The 23,196-nt window shown below is 40.1% G+C and overlaps 1 protein-coding gene across 4 annotated transcripts in view; it reads right to left on the bottom strand.

The window, feature by feature from the left end:
- Nucleotides 1–23,196, bottom strand: part of LOC124616656 (epidermal retinol dehydrogenase 2-like) — a 350,044-nt gene that overhangs the window by 5,014 nt on the left and 321,834 nt on the right. For all 4 annotated transcript variants that reach the window (XM_047144987.1, XM_047144994.1, XM_047145008.1 and 1 more), the window contains 3 exons: nt 15,825–16,002; nt 1,830–2,077; nt 1,527–1,652 (listed from right to left, as the gene is read on the bottom strand). In XM_047144987.1, coding sequence (XP_047000943.1) covers nt 1,527–1,652; nt 1,830–2,077; nt 15,825–16,002 — 552 coding nt within the window. The remainder of the gene's footprint in view (nt 1–1,526; nt 1,653–1,829; nt 2,078–15,824; nt 16,003–23,196) is intronic.

Raw genomic sequence — 23,196 nt, forward strand, 5'->3', positions numbered from 1 at the left:
AACTCTGGAATAATTATAGAAGAAAATTCTAAATTTTAAGACATTGAAAGTACTAATTTATGGATGGATGGTCAACAAAATGGATTTCAAGAGGTTTTATTGATCATCTTTAGTGTTTCAAATCAAGCAATGTGTAATATATTTGTGAACTTCACAATAAATACTTGTTATATTACATAAATAAGCAGTAGAAATGTTTTTGGGACTGATGTCAATAAAGGGGAGAGTTGAAAGGACAACACACATTATATACGAGGAAAAAAATTCCTGATGGACAAAACTGCAATGCTTGTTGACAAAAGGTTACAAAGACAATGTAGAATCGAATTTTATTGATCACAACAGTGTACACAGTAGGTGTTAATATATATGGAACTATTATGCTAGTGAGAGACATTAGCAATAATTAACTCACTAATAAGATACAAGAACAAGCCAGGAGAGGTAAGGGGAACTATTTAACGAGACAACTGACACGTATCTAAGATGGTTGCCCCTGGTGAAAAACAGGCTTAAGATGTTCAGCAGAGACATTGTCAAAGGCTAAGCCTCTTTAACATAAAAATGCACACACAGTATGAAAGGGTACCAGTAGCTTAACTGATTAAATACAAAATAGTGTGTAAATTTTTGTCCATCACATAGGTCCATCAAGAATAGATGGCAGATTTGGAAATGTGCCTTATAAACTGAGAGATAACCACTAAGTTCCTCTGAGGGTAGAAAGATGACAGACTGTGGTGGAACATATAAAATAAGGAAGTTAGTAAACAGACTGGGCAGTTTGTGCTGTGCTTTTAATGTCATGACCTAAGTATGACATTCAAACATTAAAATGTGCATAATTTGCAGTTGTATTTCTAACACTCATATATTGCACTTTGGTTTTGGGTGTGTCACATAGAGGGATATTTACTATGCAGAAGTGAGCAGTTAAGATAATGAGACAAGTGTCTTTCTCCTTCACCAGTAAACATCCACTCCTGGGAGCTCAGTCTCCAGTCAGTGCCTTGTATTTATATTCACAAAAAGCTGTGTTTTATTCATGAAGATTTACAATTTTTACCAAAAATAACTTCTACTATCATCACTCTGTCATTCCTGTGACATATCTATAATTAGTCAATGGCTATGTAAAGGGCACCACAGCACAAGGTACATCAAACTTGTTCTATAATACAACAAGCTATCTATATGTTTTAAGTTGAATAGAGAACAAATCAGAGCTGAAGTAAAAAATGTTATTTCAGAAGAAATGTTTCTATACAAAACAAGAATTTATCAAAGACTGTCCAAAATAACCAAGTTAAATATTTGTTTAGTATACCATACCTTTAAAGCTAATTTAGTTCATTGTGCCAATATAATGTTGTTTTTCTGATTATGAGTTAATTGAGAATCTGTGTGACCCAGTCAGTATTCTTAGTTAGAAATTGTCACATAGAATGGGTAAATAACAAATAAATAAATACCCTTCTATATTATAAAAAGTTTTAACACAACTCTCATAAAGAAAATGATCATACCTGAGGAAGTGATTTAAGTCCAACAGCCCATTTGGAATGGAATATTCATTGTAGTTTCTCCTCATTGCCTTAATAATTTCTGATGCTGCTTTTGGAATTTGTACTATAGCTAGAAGACTGGGGAACCTGAAATATAATATTAATAAAAACATAAAATAAAATTCAACTTTGTACATAAACCATCTGATAGTTATTTTTATACTGTGGAAAAAATACACTCTCTGGCTAAAACATCACTGGATACAAAATTGTCTCCAAAGTTTTTTAGTTACATAGTGTCATATTGTTATATTTATCACATACCTGGTACGTGGTTTCTGGCACAGGCCAGTATCAACAATAAATGGAAAGATGGTAGTGAAATGTATTTGAGAGCTCTTCAAGTTCTCACGCAGTTCTTCTGATAAAGCCTCCATCATCCCTCGAACTGCATATTTGCTAGCACAGTATGGTACCAAATTTGTGATACCCATTACACCAGCCATAGAAGAGAGACCCACAACATGCCCATGATTGTTTGATATCATACGTGGCAAGAATGCTTCCAAGATCTGTGAAACAAAATTAACCAATACCAAATATTACTTTTAGAAGTAGCCCATAATAAGGGGAAATCATTTCATGAGACTGACGTAGCACACTTCATGTGGTAATAGAGAGAACTGAATAATGGCAATCATTCTATTTTATTTCAAGACTGACTACTTGAAAAAAAAAAGTGAAAGAAGTCACTTAAAGGTATTTCTTATTTTAGTCTTTAAAAATAATAAAACATTCAAGTCTAAATACCTGAATTCACTATGCTTAACATCTACAAAATGTTCAAGTCCTAATTGCATTTACATTGATCTAGATATCCCAAGTGCAAGCAATGACCTTTCTATAATCTTGTTTCCTCCTTTTCAAGTATCTATACAGAGCAGTCATGAAGTCTAGACCTGTTTCTAAGAAATAATGAATGCAAATATAAAATACACATTTATGTTTATTGCCAATATGTGTACACATTTTCATTATACTGCAATGTGGCCTCCATCCATTTTGAAACAGTGCTTCCGTTGTTGTAGAGCTGATCTGAATTCTTTCTGAAGCATACCTTGTCAAAGAGCCAACACTGCATCTCTGATTCAAGCTATTTGATCCTGGAGATCCCTTATTTTTGTTTTGTACACTCTTGACTTTATATACACCTAAGTGAAGAAATTCAACATTATAGCCACAGTCTTGCTGAACATCTGCCAATCCATCTGTTGGCAAATCTTCAATTTAGGTACTCCCTTGCCATAATAGTAAAATGAGGGGAGTATTCATCTGCTGAAACACAACAGTGTCAGCAATGCCTTCTTGCTGAAACTATGGTTTCAGAATTGTTCCAGCATATCAAGGTAAATGTTTCCTGTTAACAATTTCTATCACATTTTATCATGCATCTTGGCAAGCTTCATCATCTCCATAGTCTAATTTGTTAAGCACTTTAATGTGATATAGATTTTTTTGGTATAAAGTGCAAAACTTTCACAATCATTGATTTTGGCATGTCCAATTTGTTGATTAACAAAAAGTTGATGGATTCGGACTTCTATCCATTGCTTCTCCAATTTTCTGAATGGTCACTTGTGGTACAAGAGGTATCCTACAATGTTCTCCATCGGCAATGTTTCCATTTATTTGGAACTTACTGACAAATAACTGTATGTTTGCTCTAAATGGTGCTGCCTTGTGAAATTTCTGAGCGGACTCTTGTTGCACAGCCAGGTGAGATAAACTGTGCAATCATGTCATTAACAACAGCCACATGCACCCTTCTAGCATAAATATTCTTCTTGATTATCCTGGTAGTGGTCGTGGTGGTGGTGGTGATGGTGGTGGTGGTGGTAGGCTCATGTTTTCATATAACTATATTATAATTATATATTATGTAAATGCATCCATTATTTCTCATAAATGGATTGAGACTTTATGACAGCCCCATTTTGGAATGATCTCTTAATATTCCAAAAGAAAAACCAAAAGTTAAAAATAAATTATACAGGGTTTGTATAAAAAGTAATGAGACTGAGCCTGTGAATCAAAATTTATTGTAGATATCGCTTCAGCCACTTAGTACTCTTCAATGTATGACCCTAGAGAGTTAATAACCCACTGCATTCAAGATTCCCAAACTTCAAACACTGCCACGAACACTGAGTCTGGAATGGCCCTCAAAGCCGTTGTCATGGTGGCTTTGACCTTCTCCAGGGTCCCATGACAGTGTCTTTTGAGGCAAGTTTTTAGTTTGGGGAACAAAAAGAGTCTGGCGGGGCCACAACAGGCCTGTAGGGGGGCTGGGGAATCTCTTTCTTGGCCAGGTAGCTGGCCACCAAGAAGCAGGTGTGACTCAGCACGTTGTCATGATGCAACTTCCAATAATCAGCGATGGCTAGCCTCATGCGATGGGCCCTGGCATTCAGTCTCTTGAGCACTTTGCAATAAAAAGCACTGTTGACAGTTTAGCCTGGGGGCAGAAACTCATGATGTCAAAAAACACAATCAGCGTGGCTTTCACCTTCAATTTGCTCATGCAAGTCTGTTTTGTACATGAGGATGCTGCAGTACACTATTCGGCACTCATGCGCTTTGTCTCCGAGTTGTACTGAAACACCAAGGTTTTGTCTCCGTAATAATAACATTATCTAAAAATTCTGGATCAGCTTCAAGGCTCTGAGATTGTCTTGGCAGGTGTCTGCTTTTGAACGTCTGACAAAATCTTTGGGACCTTCTTGGCACAGATCTTCCTCATCAACAATTATTTGGTGATGATGTTGTGCACTGTCACTTTATCTAGTCTGAGATCGTCTGCTATCATCCTGACACTCATCCGATGGTTGGTGTTCAATAAAAGGTGCACATGGTCAATGTTTTTGTCAGTCTTGCTGGTTGACTGGCGTCCGGAGCAGGCCTCGTGCTCAATCAATGCTGCCATCTTTAAAGCTCTTCACCCACCTGAAAATCTGGCTTTTTGACAGGCAATCCTCACCGTAGGCTTGCTGACACATATCCAACATTTCCATACCAAATTTTCCTAGTTTCACACAAAACTTGATGGTGTAATGTTGCTCAATTGTTTGCTGCAGGTTGCGCCACGACTGACAACTTTGCAATGTGTCCACTAAATGCATAATGCTGTCGTGACAAGAGCCCACAATAGACTGGCACACCTCACGTTTTTGGCCAGACACCCAGCACCACCAATCTCCCCCCTCCGCAGGTGAGTGCGCTCTGTGGAGTACAGTTGCATCAGCAAAAAATCAGTCACATTACTTTTTATGCAAACCCTATATTTATACACAGATAGTACACTAAATTTGAAGAAAGACTAATACCCCTCCACGTGGTTTCATTAATTCTATATTCATCTCAATTTAAAAATATGTAGGACATAACTGGAAGAAAAAAATCTACAGCAACTGTAAGAATGTAGAACTATAACATACATCCTAGACACTATTTCTGTTGATGAAAAGTAGACTTGAAACTAGAAGTATCTTAATCTGTTTGGAGTTGCTGTCAGTCAGGCTCTCTGCTTTGCTGGTACATGTAGTTTGTAACCATCTCAATTTACATTTTGGGATTTAAATTTTCCATTTCATAATATTTTAAGATAATTTTTCTTATTAGCTTCCTCATTTGTCTGCTTTAACAGCACACATCCATATTCTTATTACTCTTTAGGTAATCATATACAGTTAACTAATCAATGAGCCACAAAATAAACAGAGATATGACCTTATCTAAGATAAGCAGTTCATCATAAATGAATAAAAGCAATGACAATAGTAAAGAAAACAAAATCAGCGCTCCCCCTTTTAGTATAAGGTATCACAATGCTCAATCATTAACAAACAGGTTACAAAATCTAGAAGTACTACTGGGATCTGACTTAAATGTTTATGTCATCTGCATAATTCAACATGGCCTAGGAAAGCAGCAAATGTATACTTTAAACATTCCTTGTTTCCTCCTATGCAATTCATTGTGCAGTCTTGTCACAAACATGGAGCAACAATCATATTTGTAAAGCAGAATTTAAAGTATAGAGCAATGGAAACAAATCCTGATTGTATAAAAGAAAAGGATCCTGAAATAGCAACCATTGCACTTTCTGATAAGAGCGTAGTTATTGTCACTATGTGCAGATGCCATGATGGAAACTTTGAAGACTTTCTATGTAACCTAAATACTCTAAACCAACCAAAAATAAGATCATGTGGTGACTTCAAAACTGATTTTTTTGAAACAGTCAAATCATAGAGACAAACTACTGAACATGACAAAAAGTTTCATTCTAAACTCCATTGTATATACACCAACATGAATCTTTTTAAACAATGAGGTTGCCCTAGACCAAATGTTCATTCAAGAAACCTGCTACCCATAGAGCACTGAAGTAATAAATACAGGCTACAGCAATCATGAAAATTTTCACGGAAAAGGCCACCAGTCAAAAATAAGTAAGTTTATGGACTTCACTGATAGTAACGTTATACACTTGTGCTGCTTACTAAGCCAAGAAACATGGGATAAAGTGAACAATGAGACAGATACAAATAAAATGTTCAGTAGTAACTTTCACGATACATATAAGCATTATTTTGACATAGCCTTTCCAGCTGGCATACAAACCTCCAGTGCAACAAAAATATTCTTAGAGTCATATGAAAAATACAATCCTGTATCATTACAAATAAGAAATTATACAAAATTATACAAGAAGATCTACCATAACCTCATTAAAAAAAGAGAAATGATTAATATATCTCATAAAAAAGGTAAGGGCCACATGGAACATTATCAGTTCTGAAACAAGTGTAAAGACAGTTGCAAACAGAATTAACCTGCAGTTGGAAAGTGGACAAGTATCTGGCGCCAACACAGCAACTAATATCTTTACTGATTATTTTAGCAATATAGCAAATGACCTTATACAAAGAACTATCAAACTAGAAACACACCTCTCAAAGGATCAATATTTCTCAAACAGACCACACAAGATTAGCTTGTACTGGCAGTAAGCTCACCAACAAAACTTTCATGTGGTGTTGGTGATATTCCAGACAGCATTATAAAACTAACAGGGAAGTATATTGTTGATCCTCTGAAATTCACTCTCAAAGATCTTTGAGAAGCTCTTTTACAATGGGCTACAGGAATTTGTTGTTTGTTGTGGTCTTCAGTCCTGAGACTGGTTTGATGCAGCTCTCCATGCTACTCTATCCTGTGCAAGCTTCTTCATCTCCCAGTACCTACTGCAACCTACATCCTTCTGAATCTGCTTAGTGTATTCATCTCTTGGTCTCCCTCTATGATTTTTACCCTCCACTCTGCCCTCCAATACTAAATTGGTGATCCATTGATGTCTCAGAACATGTCCTACCAACCGATCCCTTCTTCTGGTCAAGTTGTGCTACAAACTTCTCTTCTCCCCAATCCTATTCAATACTTCCTCATTAGTTATGTGATCTACCCATCTAATCTTCAGCATTCTTCTGTAGCACCACATTTCGAAAGCTTCTATTCTCTTCTTGTCCTAACTATTTACCGTCCATGTTTCACTTCCATACATGGCTACACTCCATACAAATACTTTCAGAAATGACTTGCTGGCACTTAAATCTATACTCGATGTTAACAAATTTCTCTTCTTCAGAAATGCTTTCCTTGCCATTGCCAGTCTACATTTGATATCCTCTCTACTTCGACCATCATCAGTTATTTTGCTCCCCAAATAGCAAAACTCCTTTACTACTTTAAGTGTCTCATTTCCTAATCTAATATCCTCAACATCACCCGACTTAATTCGACTACATTCCATTATCCTCGTTTTGCTTTTGTAGATGTTCATCTTATATCCTCCCTTCAAGACACCATCCATTCCGTTCAACTGCTCTTCCAAGTCCTTTGCTGTCTCTGAGAAAATTACAATGTCATCGGCAAACCTCAACATTTTTATTTCTTCTCCATGGATTTTAATACCTACTTCGAATATTTCTTTTGTTTCCTTTACTGCTTGCTCAATATACAGATTGAATAACATTGGGGAGAGGCTACAACCCTGTCTTACTCCCTTCCCAACCACTGCTTCCCTTTCTTGTCCCTCGACTCTTATAACTGCCATCTGGTTTCTGTACAAATTGTAAATAGCCTTTCGCTCCCTGTATTTTACCCCTGCCACCTTTAGAATTTGAAAGAGAGTAGTCCAGTCAACATTGTCAAAAGCTTTCTCTAAGTCTACAAATGCTAGAAACGTAGTTTTGCCTTTCCTTAATCTTTCTTCTAAGATAAGTTGTAAGGTCAGTATTGCCTCACGTGTTCCAGTATTTCTACGGAATCCAAACTGATCTTCCCCAAGGTCAGCTTCTACTAGTTTTTCCATTCGTCTGTAAAGAATTCGAGTTAGTATTTTGCAGCTGTGACTTATTAAAGTGATATTTCGGTAATTTTCACATCTGTCAACACCTGCTTTTTTTGGGATTGGCATTATTATATTCTTCTTTAAGTCTGAGGGTATTTCGCCTGTTTCATACATCTTGCTCACTAGATGGTAGAGTTTTGTCAGGACTGGCTCTCCCAAGGCCGTCAGTAGTTCCAATGGAATGTTGTCTACTCCGGGGGCCTTGTTTCGACTCAGGTCTTTCAATGCTCTGTCAAACTCTTCACGCAGTATTGTATCTCCCATTTCATCTTCATCTACATCCTCTTCCATTTCCATAATATTGTCCTCAAGTACATCGCCCTTGTATAGACCCTCTATATACTCCTTCCACCTTTCTGCTTTCCCTTCTTTGCTTAGAACTGGGTTTCCATCTGAGCTCTTGATGTTCATACAAGTGGTTCTCTTATCTCCAAAGGTCTCTTTAATTTTCCTGTAGGCAGTATCTATCTTACCCCTCATGAGATAAGCCCCTACATCCTTACATTTGTCCTCTAGCCATTGCTGCTTAGCCATTTTGCACTTCCTGTCGACCTCATTTTTGAGACGTTTGTACTCCTTTTTGCCTGCTTCATTTACTGCATTTTTATATTTTCTCCTTTCATCAATTTAATTCAATATTCCTTCTTTTACCCAAGGATTTCTACTAGCCCTCATCTTTTTACCTACTTGATCCTCTGCTGTCTTCACTACTTCATCCCTCAAAGCTACCCATTCTTCTTCTACTGTATTTCTTTCCCACATTCCTGTGAATTGTTCCCTTATGCTCTCCCTGAAACTCTGTACAACCTCTGGTTCTTTAAGTTTATCCAGGTCCCATCTCCTTAAATTCCCACCTTTTTGCAGTTTCTTCAGTTTTAATCTACAGGTCATAACCAATAGATTGTGGTCAGAGTCCACATCTGCCCCTGGAAATGTCTTACAATTTAAAACCTGGTTCCTAAATCTCTGTCTTACCATTATATAATCTATCTGATACCTTTTGGTATCTCCAGGGTTCTTCCATGTATACAACCTTCTACCACGATTCTTAAACCAAGTGTTAGCTATGATTAAGTTGTGCTCTGCGCAAAATTCTACCAGGTGGCTTCCTCTTTCATTTCTTAGCCCCAATCCATATTCACCTACTATGTGTCCTTCTCTCCCTTTTCCTACACTCGAATTCCAGTCACCCATGACTATTAAATTTTCGTCTCCCTTCACAATCTGAATAATTTCTTTTATTTCATCATACATTTCTTCGATTTCTTCATCATCTGCAGAGCTAGTTGGCATATAAACTTGTACTACTGTAGTAGGCATGGGATTCGTGTCTATCTTGGCCACAATAATGCGTTCACTATGCTGTTTGTAGTAGCTTACCCGCATTCCTATTTTCCTATTCATTATTAAACCTACTCCTGCATTACCCCTATTTGACTTTGTGTTTATAACCCTGTAGTCACCTGACCAGAAGTCTTGTTCCTCCTGCCACCGAACTTCACTAATTCCCACTATATCTAACTTTAACCTATCCATTTCCCTTTTTAAATTTTCTAACCTACCTGCCCGATTAAGGGATCTGACATTCCACGCTCCGATCCGTAGAACGCCAGTTTTCTTTCTCCTGATAACGACATCCTCTTGAGTAGTCCCCGCCCGAAGATCCGAATGGGGGACTATTTTACCTCCGGAATATTTTACCCAAGTGGAGGCCATCATCATTTAATCATACAGTAAAAGCTGCATGCCCTCGGGAAAAATTACGGCCGTAGTTTCCCCTTGCTTTCAGCCATTCGCGGTACCAGCACAGCAAGGCCGTTTTGGTTATTGTTACAAGGCCAGATCAGTCAATCATCCAGACTGTTGCCCTTGGAACTACTGAAAAGGCTGCTGCTCCTCTTCAGGAACCACACGTTTGTCTGGCCTCTCAACAGATACCCCTCCGTTGTGGTTGTACCTACGGTACAGCTATCTGTATCGCTGAGGCACGCAAGCCTCCCCACCAACGGCAAGGTCCATGGTTCATGGGGGGAGGTACAGGAATTTAAAAACAAATATTCTGTGGTGTCACCACCAGACACCACACTTGCTAGGTGGTAGCCTTTAAATCGGCCGCGGTCCGTTAGTATACGTCGGACCCACATGTCCCCACTATCAGTGATTGCAGATCGAGCACCGGCACACGGCAGGTCTAGAGACACTTCCTAGCACTCGACCCAGTTGTACAGCCGACTTTGCTAGTGATGGTTCACTGACAAAATATGCTCTCATTTGCCGAGACGATAGTTAGCATAGCCTTCAGCTACGTCATTTGCTACGACCTAGCAAGTTACTATTAGTAACTATCAGTTACTATTGATGCTGTAAAACAAGTACTGTCAAGAGCGATGTTCACCATTTATGGATTAAAGTTAAGTATTCCACAGCTACGTCCTTTTTTGCTAGTCTAATTTCCTTGACCTGTTCCAGGCCTCACGCCAGCCTGCGTGAGCTAAAACGCGTGCCTTTCGGCTTCCTCTCATAGTGGGTTGGCTCTCTTGCCAATCCACAACATTGGGCGATGAGGATGGGATGCTCGATGGTTGGTTGTGGTAGATTCATTCAGTAATTTTCCTTTTGTTGTCAGGATGTCTTCCACGACGTCATCTGCCACCATCCAAGCGTTATCTGCTATATTTTGCATTGAAGGTCTTCCACAGACTATTGTTTCCGACAATGGCCCACAATTCATGTCCGCAGAATTTCAGTCACTCTGCAAGGCCAATGGTATTCAACATCTGACGTCCGTGCTGTTTTCGCCACAATGAAACGGTGCCGCTGAATGATTGGTCAGGACTTTCAAGTCACAGATGTTGAAGTTGAAAGAGTTGCATTCTCGGGAGGATGCGTTATTGCTCTTTTTGTCCTCGTATCGCTCTCAGCCCCGAGATGGTCGCTCGCCGGCTGAGTTGCTCCACGGTCGCCCTCATCGCACCTTGATGTCTTTGCTACATCCGCTGCATCAGGTTCCTGTGCAGCGGCAGACACCTGCTTTTGCCCCAGGCGACGTTGTTTCTTACCGCAACTATCGAGGTTTACGGCGTTGGTTCGAAGGGCGCATTTTTCGCTGCCTCGGCCGTGCGATGTATCTGGTTTTGGGGGCCTCTGGTGAGGTGCGTCGGCATCTCAATCAGCTGCGCCTCTGTCGTCGCATGGGATCTGCCGCTCCCCGTCTGCTTTCAGTGACGGTGCCGTCCAGTCAGCGCCCTGGGGACCCATCTACTGGCTTGCCTCAGCCCCAGGTGTTACTGACGCTGTCTTCCATTTTGCCCCATGGCGACACGCCGCTGCCGCCGCCTGTTCTCTCGCCGGGACGCCCGCAGTTGATGCGTCGCTGCAACCGCCAGGCGTCTCCCTGGGTCACGCACTGCCGATCGCTTCCCGTGACCGGTTGTCCTCCGACATGGAACTGTTGCCCGCTCCGGATCATATGTCGTCTTCGCCCGTCGGGTGCCCCGGCCCGATGGAGGTCGACCCTTTGGCCCCTCCTGTCTCTCTACAGGCGCATACACCACATGTTGGCGTGCACCCTGGAGCAGGTTTTCAGGCGTTTCCTAGCTCCCCTCGGTCTGAATGGCAGGGTGTGGGTGGCACAGCCTCGCCTGTTGTTAGGCTCCCCACCTCGTCGCGTACGTCAACATGGGGTCCTCCCCACGGCAGGCGGAAGCCTTATGCCACAACCGTCCGCCGATTTGCGGGGGAGGAATGTGGTGTCACTGCCAGACACCACACTTGCTAGGTGGTAGCCTTTAAATTGGCCGCGGTCCGTTAGTATACGTCGGACCCGCATGCCCCCACTATCAGTGATTGCAGACCGAGACGCCGCCACACGACAGGTCTAGAGACACTTCCTAGCACTCGGCCCACTTGTACAGCTGACTTTGCTAGCGATGGTTCACTGACAAAATACGCTCTCATTTGCCGAGACGATAGTTAGCATAGCCTTCAGCTACGTCATTTCATTGGCTCTCTTGCCAATCCACAACATATTCATTACCATCAAACCATCAGCATTGCGTCTGGAAATCTAGATCCACAGACACAGCTGTCTATGAGTATGTAAATGCAATCCTGAAAGCCATAGATCAACAGGAAATGGCTAATGGTATATTTCTGGACTTGTCTGAAGTGTCTGACATTATAGATCACGCTACTCTACTACACAAAATAGAAAGTGTGGGTATTAAGGGTTTTCCAAATGAATTGATCAAATCGTATCTCACATACCTGCAACAAAACGTTATTCTTAAACATGACATACAACTGGACACATCATAAGAACAGAAACTCATCAGGGAAAACTTTCAAGAAATATGGTGTGCGACAAGGGTTTGCATTAGCTGGAATCCTATTCCTTCATTCCTTCATGCCAAAGAAAAATTCTGTTTGTGGGTGACACAAGCATTTTGATGACAGGATCATATAAAAAAGACCTTCAGTCATCAGCAGATAGGACACTGATGCAACTGTCAGATAGGTTGGAAAAAAAAAATAAACTTATTATAAACACTGAAAAAACTGTAGCCATGAACTTTCAAATATGCTATAAAAAGCAACAAGCTCACCTCCACCTGAAAACAAACAACAAAAGCTTAAAACAGACTGGTGACGTGAAATTTTTGGGAACACATATGTAGGATGATCTCAAATAGAAAACACACACATTCAGGCTCCAACAAGTAAGATGTCATCTATTGGCTATATACTGTGGATACTAAACTCAAGCTGTAATAGAGAAACAGTACTGCAGGTATACCACACACGTTTCCAATCTGTAGTCAGGTATGAAAGCATATTCTGGGGAAATTCACCATGTAGCCAAACTATATTCAAAACACAAAAATGAGCTATTAAAATCATTTGCAACAAAAAGAGAAAAGATTCATATTGTTCTCTTTCCCAACATTAAAGGTCCTCAACCTTCTGTGCTTGTATATACATGAAGCCATAGTATTCTTAAGGGATATTTTAACAACTTTCAATGCTTGTAAACAAAACAGCTCTGTACATAATAAAGAAATTAGAAATTGCACTAATAATCATTTCTCTCACTATCTAACTCCAAAGTAAAATTACCAGTCATTGCAAATACTAACTCTATGTGAGAAACATAAAATGGTGAACATGTATAGCAAATTGTATAAATGTATCTAAAAACAAAGATGATGTGACTTACCAAATGAAAGTGCTGGCTTTCATTTGGTAAGTCACATCATCTTTGTTTTTAGATATATTTTTCCTACATGGAATGTTTCCCTCTATTATAATCAAATTGTATAAATGTGATCATATGCGTCTACTGTCTAGCCGTTTTACATATAGGAATCATTTGTATCATATCTATTGCATGTGTATTAAACGTTACTAAGACTGAATGTGTATCATGATTAATTTCTGTATTGTTTTTATGTCTAAATGTGTCCACATATGTGTACAGTATAACTGCATTGTCTGTAGGAAACATTCTGTGTTGTCATTATAAGAAAAATTTGTAATATTTATCTGTGCATTATATTTTGACTTTTACTATATCTACACAAGATGTCACAGGACCAAATAAAAATAAATAAATTGGACACTAACTTATGATGAGGAGAATCAATGTAAGTACATGTGTGTGACTTTTTTTTTGGGGGGGGGGGGGGAGGCTGGAAGGGAAATGCCTTGTATCCTTTTATCATTCCCAGTGAGGAAGCAAATGCATTCCAATGAAATAAGTAAAACTCCAATAACATTGATTATTTTATATAATTTATTAATGAAATAGAACCAAATTTATCATTGATTTCCACAATTTTGGGTTATTAACAAATTTAATTCCAATATTTTCATTAGATATGTGCCTGCCACTTTTGTGAAAATTCTTTGTACTCTTTTTCAGAGAGCTCACAACTGAAATTTTATATTGGTCCCACCTGAGCAAACATTTCAGTATTTTTTTTTAATAAGAAGCATTCAGTCATTTATAAGTACCTGAATTTGCACAACAGCTGTTTAGAGATGCTTCAGTACTTTACAGCAGTTTTGCACTGATTGTCAAGAAAGTACAATGGTTAAGATTTTAACCAATGGGTGTTACTTTACAAACTTGAACAGTAGTTTACAATTTCATGCTGATGTCAGACAATGAATACCTACCATTGTGCTAAACACTATTTTTATTATTAATGTAATGTCATACATACGGGATGCAACAGTTTAGTATTACTTTGTGGGAGACTGCACAAATAATTATATTATTCATTATATGGACATTACTTTCTCTGATTAGAGTATTTTTTACGTTTTATCATTGTTTAGCATCATCAAAATAATATAAAACACACTATTTTTTCTGAAGCAGAGGGAGAAGGTAGTATGTCTCACTACCTCCACATCTTCACCTATACTCTACAAAACATTGAACTACTGAATTGCTCGGCAGAGAATACATTCAAATGTACCAGTTTCAGAGCGAAGGACATACGATTTCTTAAACATCTCTGTGTGTGCTGCAATTTGTCTGATCTTGTCTTTGTTGTCCCTCTGCGGGGGATATGTAGATAGCTGTAGTATATTTCTAGGTCCATCACATAAAACTGCTGCTAGACCCAGAAGTAGGCTTTCATGGGCTAATTTTCAAAGCTTCTGCCAGTTATGTTATTTCTGTTAGTCCTATTTGGTACAGACTCACACACATGAGCAATATTCCATGACAGGTCAGATGAATGTTTTATGTATGCAATATCTTATGTAGACTGACTGCATTTCTTTGTATTCTACCAAAGAAGTAGACCCTGCCACCTGCTTCAGATACAGTTGAGCCCATGTGGTCATTTAACTTCAAGTCCCTACTAAGCACTACACCCAGGTATGTGCATGATTTGACTGATTTCAGTTGTGGGTCAATGCTATTGTAGTCATAAGTTACTTAAGTTTTTTTCATTTTTCAAAATTCACCATTTTACATTTCTGAACATTAAGAATGAGTTGTCAATTTTGCACCATTTTGAAATCTAATCAAGAAGTGACTGAATATTTGTCCAGATTTATTCAAATAGTATTTCATTTGTAGATTCCTGCATCACTAACAAAAATTCTGAAGTGACTTCCTATTGTCTGCAAGATCATTTATTTACAACATCAGCAGAAAGATTCCCGCCACACTTCCATAGGGAGCACCTGAAGTTACTACTACGTCTGTCAATGACTGTCCATCTGAGATGAGATTCTGTGTCTAACCATTAAGAAAGCCTCAGTCCAGTTGCATATCTCATTTGGTATCCCACATGACAATACTTTGGTAACAAGCTTATTTGTGGTACTGAGTCAAATGTTTTTCAGAAGTCTACCTGACTGCCTTAATCCATGTCTTTTATGATGCCCTGATAGAAGCCCAAGTTGAGTTTCCTATTATCAGTATTTTCAGAATCCATGCCAGTGGGCTTGGAGGAGATCATTCTGTTAGAATATCTCATTACATTTGAGCTCAGAATATGTTTTAAAGATTCTACAACCAATTGATGTCAAGGATATTTGATAGTAGTTTTGTCAGTCACTTCTGCTGTCCTTCTTGTAGACCTATCTCAAATAATTATAAAGTGAATAAGCTCATTAAGAGATCATGTATGTTAAGTTTATTGAACTAGTAAAGCACATCATTAAACAATTAGTTCTAAAGTCTCTATTGAATCATAAAGATTTTTCTGGTAAAGGAATATTCTACACAACAACAGACATTGGGGAAAAACCAGAACAGTCTAATGTCTATAACAAGGCAAAATAATTAACCAATGTTAGCAAAATTATGAATAATTCAATGCACATACCCAGAAATGTGCAAACACATTTACATCAAAGATGCGACGTATCACTTCAGGTGTGTATGTCGAGAAAGGTCGGCAAGGCATGATGCCAGCATTGTTGATGATGATGCTGACATCACCGACATCTGTTTGGACTTTCTTTGCTAGGTTAAGTACTTCTTCACGGTTTGACACATCACATCTGAAAAAATTTACAGAAGTGACCATTGGAATCAGAAGCAATAAATAAAATTATAAACAGCCGACCAGTTGCAATGGATAAAGAATTCTTTACCTAGGTTTCAACAAATTTAAATTTATCTTCTTCAGAAGGTGGCAATTTTACATTAGTATGGACTGATGTATCATCGCCATTTTTACAAATGTCTGCATAGATCCATTTGTCAAAATGGTCGGCTGTTTATAATTTTATTACATGGAACTGTTACTGTTGTGCAGCTATGTTTAAAATACAGAAGCAATAAACTTATAAACCAGTTTTCCTTACTGTCAATGAGACTGCTTATGGGAAAGAGGACAGTAAAAGAAAGGCAGAAGAAAGTGATGAGGCCAATAAAGACAGAGGCACAGAAAACTATTTTGTAACCAAGCCATTTGCTGGATAGCTACCCCCCCTTCCCCCTCCCTCCACAATATTGCCAGTCTTTACTTTACTCCATAGCTGCTACCACCCCTATGGCCTAGTTGGGGGGGGGGGGAGGAGGGATCTAGTATCTTGCCACACCAGTGATATGGAGACTGTCTCAGAGTCGCAGGTATATTATTCATGTGACACACTCAATTTCACTTTCAGCTACCACAACACTGGTAGCTGCAGCTAACACGTCACATGGAGGTAGCCATTGGCCTTCTAACAAAATAATATCCAGCCTTATGGATGGATCAGTAGTTAACTGTCATCATATAAATGTTCTCTATGCCAGTTCTAGCACACAGCTTTACCTCACTTTCCTGAACCTACAGTTTGATCCGGAACTCTATAAGTGTTCTTGCATGAGACGATTCTGACATTGTACATCGAATGTTATGTTCAGTCATATGGTTCTCTGTCTACTAGGTTTTCAGCCATTGACATCACATCAGTCTTGATGTCTATACACAACATGGTTAGTGGCAGAAACTTATCTAGTTTTCTTTAGGCTATGACACAAAAATTTCGAGTACCTTTGTGAAAATTACATGATATGCCTCCTTGTGAAGGTCACATAGATATGTTTTACAGGCGTTCAGTCATTTTAGCAAGAACTCAAAACTACTCATGAGTTGCTTTTATTTTGTAGTTTGTCAAGAGAGTGAACTCCCACAGGAACAGACTTGGGCTGTGATGTCAATTTGGAAGTTTCTGGATTACTTCGTGTCAACTGGTCTGTATGTGAGAAGCACACCATAGTGTAGCAAAGTTCTTTTGGTGGTTCTTCCTGCACTTTTCTGTTAAATTCTTTCAAAAAGCTTGGAAAAATATTCTTGAAGTAGGGTGAACCAATGTGGAGTTACTGTCCAACTTTCTTCATGTGTGAATTTGATGATATCCACAGCCAACAGAGAAAAAACATTCTTCTTTCATGTGAACTAGTTTGTGCCACTTTTGCTGCTACTGAGTACCATGAAGAGTGTGACAACCTAGGTCCTTTTACATATTGCTTTAGTTGCACAGCATTGACAATTTCCGTGCTTTTGTGTGTACCTTCTCCTAAGTGCAGCAATGCACCGAAAACCTTTTTTTTTTGGGTGGCCTTCAAAATAGGTAATGCAAATAGTAGCATATGCCTACATTATTTACCTCTGGAAATTTTTGCTGTAGTTACTGAATCTTTTGATACACTCTAATAAAAAATTTAATTTTCCAGTTTATCTGTGCTGTTCATCATTTTACTAAGAATTTTGTCTATGATGTTGGGGTCAAATTAATTATTTATAGCTTTGTTTTTATTGTATTGCGTTCATGGCCAAAGTCTTCTTCCGACAGACAAATTGGAAAAGAAATGGTGTAGATTACCTTTTCTAGGGAAAAGATCAAACAAGATACATAACATTTTCAAGGCAAAGGGTTTCTCTGTTCTTTACTATGTCCCTTAGACAATAGGTATTTGCTTGTTCAATGCAAAAGACAAACAACTAGCCATCACAGAAAATGAGGTTTATAAGATCATACGCTGGGAGTGTCGCTCTTGCTACATTGGACAGACTGGGAGGTCAGTCTGAACCAGGCTTAAAGAACATCACAGAAGCTGGAGACTGAAGAGATCTGATTCAAGCCTTTGTGGAACATTGCCTTAACAAAATATATAGTAGATGTAGAAGTACTACACACAGAAGAAAAGGGGGCAAAACTCAGCCAGTTAGGAATTCCAGAAATTAAAATATATATATATACACACACACACACACACGCAGATGGATATACCCCCACACCCTCCATTAAATGAAAAAACCGTAATTCAATTATTTTTAGATGATACCACAACTCCTAGATACAGGGTGACAATTACTGAACTATATGAAAAAAAACGTAAAATAGTTACAAACTACAGTGTACACACGCTTTATTCACCATGTAAACGTCGGATTTAGGTTATGACATGTTTGATATACTTGCCATGATTGGCGATGATGTGGTGCAGGCAAATAGCAAAATTCTGCATGACCCGCTGAAGTGGCAGAACATCGATGATGTCGATGAACTCCTGAATGGCTGTTTTCAGCTCAGCAATTGTCTTGAGGCTATTGCTGTTCGCTTTGTTTTTAATATAGCATCACAAAAAGGAATCGCATGTGTTTAGATCCAGAGAATATGGTCTTTGGATACCCAGAGCGAAAATGCGGTCCCCAGAGTGCTCCTCCAGGACATCAGACACACTCCTGTTTCGATTGGGTCGAGCTCCCTCTTGCATCAACCACATCTTGTCGAAATCAGGGTCACTTTGGATAATGGGGATGAAATCATCCACCAAAACCTTCACATACCATTTGATAGCCATCGTGCCATCAAGGAACATCACACTGATTATTCCACGACTGGCCGTTGCACACCACACTGTCACCCAATGAGGGTCAAGAGACTTCTCGATCGCGAAATGTGGTTTCTCAGTCCTCCAAATGCGCCAATTTCGCTTATTGACGAACCCATACAAATGAAAGTGAGCTTCGCCGCTAAACCAAACCAAGCATGAGTATACTAATTCCCATTTGCCTCACGGCCAACCATGTAGTTTGAACGTCCTAATGCAAACCGTTCAGAAGTTATGACGATTTTATTTCACATACTTCAATAATTGTCACCATGTAGAAGTAAAACTTTGGGCCTCAGTCTATTAGCAGGCTGACATTCAACTTTTTTCCTAGGTCTGTTTAGTCATGTCAGTGTAATTGCTGAATTGTGTAATTCCATATGTAATTTGTCAAAAAATAGTCAGTGAAGTAATTTGCCTTAACCCAAGGATCGAGACATTAAAAAGTTGTGGTGTTTATCTTTGCTTTACACACTTGGAATCATAACGTACTTGAAAATGGGCTTCTAATCTGAAATCTAAGGTTGTGGAGTAACCATAATAAAATTTTTGAAGCAAGGCAAAAAACACATGCTGCAATGTTGAAAGTACAAAAAACAGTATTTGTTTGGTTACTTTGCAATGTTTCACCAAGAATCCACCGTTAATTCCTTCTGTTATGATAATCTTTTTGTATTTTACCCTACAGGTGCTGTACATTCCTTTTTGTTGATCATATTCTTGCTGCCAAAAATCATATTCTTGCTGCCAAAAATTTGGCGTTGTCTCCATATAACAAACAGATTCTTACACTCTGGTTCATAGTGATGGAACTACGTCCTATTAATGGTTACGACGTGACGAAGAATGCCGTCTCCTTCCTCGTCAAGATCCCTTAAATGTAACTTCAAAAAATTTCCTGGTGTTCCTGTTTATGTTTGCCAGTTGGTGTGACACCAAACGAACACGAATTGTATGATAGTGTATAGTTTCATGAATGACAGCAAAAGTTAAACTGTGTCCGAGTTAAACTTCCTGGCAGATTAAAACTGTGTGCCCGACCGAGACTCGAACTCGGGACCTTTGGAAGGTAGGAGACAAGGTACAGACAGAAGTAAAGCTGTGAGTACCGGGCGTGAGTCGTGCTTCGGTAGCTCAGTTGGTAGAGCACTTGCCCGCGAAAGGCAAAGGTCCCGAGTTCGAGTCTCGGTCGGGCACACAGTTTTAATCTGCCAGGAAGTTTCATATCAGCGCACACTCCGCTGCAGAGTGAAAATCTCATTCTGTGCCTGAGTTATCGCAGTACCATTTCTGGCATGACAATCAAAACAACTCACTTGGCTGTCTCGACTTTCCTGTCGATATTCGAAGTGTACAGCCACACGAAGACTCATCAGACAGGCTGCATCACTTCTAAAGCAATTTATTCTCACGTAAATTTTTTGTTCATTAAGAGAACTGTCACCACTATGTACTGCAGTTGCGTTCTGCGAATAAGCTCTGGAGTTTTAGTCCTTATATAGTATAGAAAATTAATCACACACCAATTTTTTTCATTGATGCATATGTACAACAAGGATCACTTAATAATGCTATGAGTTCACTCCAAATAGAGCTATTGTCTGAAATGCTCAAGAACAACAACGACGTAAAAAATGTCATTGATGCGTAAGTGCTATCGATCAGGTAAAAAGGACCGACTTGCCTTCGTAGACTGACGTTACCAGCATAATGATGCATAGATTGCTTGCCAACAATGTGTACAGATAATATGGTAAAAGAAGGAGACCCAAGGAATTATGTGTGAGAGACAGTTTCGGCAAGTTTGCATTACGCTGATCAGTGGTTTGTTATGCTCGCAGCCTTTTGAACGTCAGCGCCAAGTGAGAAAGAAAAACGCCCATTATACAGGATGTAGAAAAATTATGTCTCGAGATTTTAACCCTGGATAGCTGATGTAAGTAGAGAGCAAAATTAATAATACTGTGTAGGTCAACAATGCACAATCTTTAAACTACAGAAACTTGGTGCCACACGCTCCAATTGGTCGCGGGATTGCCCTGTTGCCAAATGCTCTGGACAACGCATGTCCGTGAATGCTTTGCCTGCCAGATATCGTGATGTATTGAAGGCGGCCTGCACGCTCGGTGGTAGCATGCCAGCCTTCCACTCTGGTGGCCTGGGGGCAAATCCACCAGGGGACCTAATCTTGACACATCCATTGGAGTTCCATGATAAGACGTACTGGGAAGAAACCTGTCAACAGTTGTTGGTTTGCATGCAGAAAGTCTTTTACAAATAGTGTCAGAACTGGAAAGGGCCTTTTTTGTACCTAGGATATTGTTTACTTAAGGAAGGTGCTCGAACTGGCGACCCTCTGACGTGATACAAGCTTGGAATGTGGAACAGTGTTTTACCGAACTCTGTCAAAGATTCCTGGCATTGCTCTGGGGGGTGGCGTGTTGAATGCGATCCATTAATTCCTCTTTGTTTCTAGATGGTTGACATCTGGGTGGGTGAACTAGGATCTTGAAGAATCCCCACAGGAAAAAGTCTGGTGGCATAAGGCCTCGTGATCGCGGGTGCCACGTCCTACGGGTACCTCGGCCAGTTACCTGGCTGTCGAAGACTTCATTTAAATATCTGCGCACAGCACGACTGTTACGTGTGGGCACCCCATCATGCTGCATCCACAAGTGTTGCAGTACGTCTAGGGGAATATCTTCCAGCAGACCGGGTAGAGTTTCTTGCAAAAAGTGAAGGTAACTTGACCCGGCAATTGGAGGAGGTATGTGGACCAGCCCAATCAGGTGGTCAGCCACAATGCCTGCCCAAATCTTGAGCGAAAATCGTTCCTTGTGTCCTTGGACTGCGTGACGTGGGGGTTTCCCCCTGCCCAGTAATGAACGGTTCGAGTGTTGTAAAGGCCATCCTGATGGAAGGTGCACTCGTAAGTGAACAAAACAATGACGGGGAACTCGGGATTTTGTCCAACACATCACAGAAACCACCGGCAAAACCCTGCCTGTGTTCATAGTCCACCACAGGATTTAGGTCTTGGATAGGGTGGAAACTAAATGGATTCTTGCCGTCATCCCTCAAAACCTCCTAGACTAACAGACAAGTGGCCCCCATGTCGTGTCTAGCTACTCCGGTACTTGTCGTAGGGTCTTCCTTGAAGCGCTAGAGAACAGTCTTTTCAAATACACCTTCCCATGGTGTTTGACGTCTTCCAGCATCACTATGATATCCCACTAACGAGCCTGTTTCGCCAAGTCACCAGTGAATTTCTGTAAACGTTTGCGGGTGTGGGTGGTGTCTTGCTGGGTACTGTTCCTCATACAACCGTGGAGATTCAGCGCATTACCGTCGGCTAGTCCATAAACAAAAACCATATCTCGTCGTTCTTCAAACGAATACTGTGCCACCATGCTTACTGTATGACTAAATCGCAGGTGACAGGTGTGTGCTCCGAAGCGAAGCTTACATTTGAATGCCTCTGACGGAGGTGTGGACAAACAGCAAGAGCTATTCAACACGTGTGCGTATCACGTTGGGGAAGTGACGGGGCGTCCGCCCCCCGTGGCTGAATGGTGGCGGCACGATAGCTCAGCGTGCTCGGTCAGAGGGTTTAGCTACCCTCTGTAATAAAAAAAAAAACTGAGTGAACTGATCAACGAACAACCCGAATAAGTGTCATTGGACGTCCGTCACGAATAAAATCAACGAACAATATAGAACAAGATGAGATTAAAAAAAAAAAAAGAAAAGGAAAGTGGTCAGCGCGACAGACTGTCAATCCTAAAGGCCCGGGTTCGATTCCCGGCTAGGTCGGAGATTTTCTCCGCTCAGGGCAGGGTGTTGTGTTGTCCTAATCATCATCATTTCAGGGTGCTGCATTGTCCTAATCATCATCATTTCATCCCTATCGACGCGCAAGTCGCCAAAGTGGCGTCAAATCGAAAGACTAGCACCCAGAGAAAGGTCTACCCGACGAGAGATCCTAATCGTACGACATTTACATTTAAGTGACGGGGCGAGGGACGCTTGTATGTGTGAACCGACAACCATAGCGCTGCCCGTCAACCGACGAACGCCAACAGGGCAACCCCACGGCCAACCGGAGCGCGCGGCGCCAAGTTTCCGTAGTTTAAAAATGGTGCGTCGTCAACCCACACAACATTAGTAATTTTGGGTCCTACTGGCAGCAGCTACCCTGGGTCAAAATTTCGTGACAATTTTTCTCCACCCTGTATAATCGAGTCGCTGTAAGAATTTCCCTGACAGTTATCAGTGGGCTGGACGCTGCAGTGTTGTCGAAGCTCAATAGTCGACTACTTTTTTTCGCCTGCAAGCGTTCGCCAGCTGTCCAGGATCAACTTACGCCG

The sequence above is a fragment of the Schistocerca americana genome, chromosome 1, assembly GCF_021461395.2.
Source record: "Schistocerca americana isolate TAMUIC-IGC-003095 chromosome 1, iqSchAmer2.1, whole genome shotgun sequence".
NCBI lineage: Eukaryota > Metazoa > Arthropoda > Insecta > Orthoptera > Acrididae > Schistocerca > Schistocerca americana.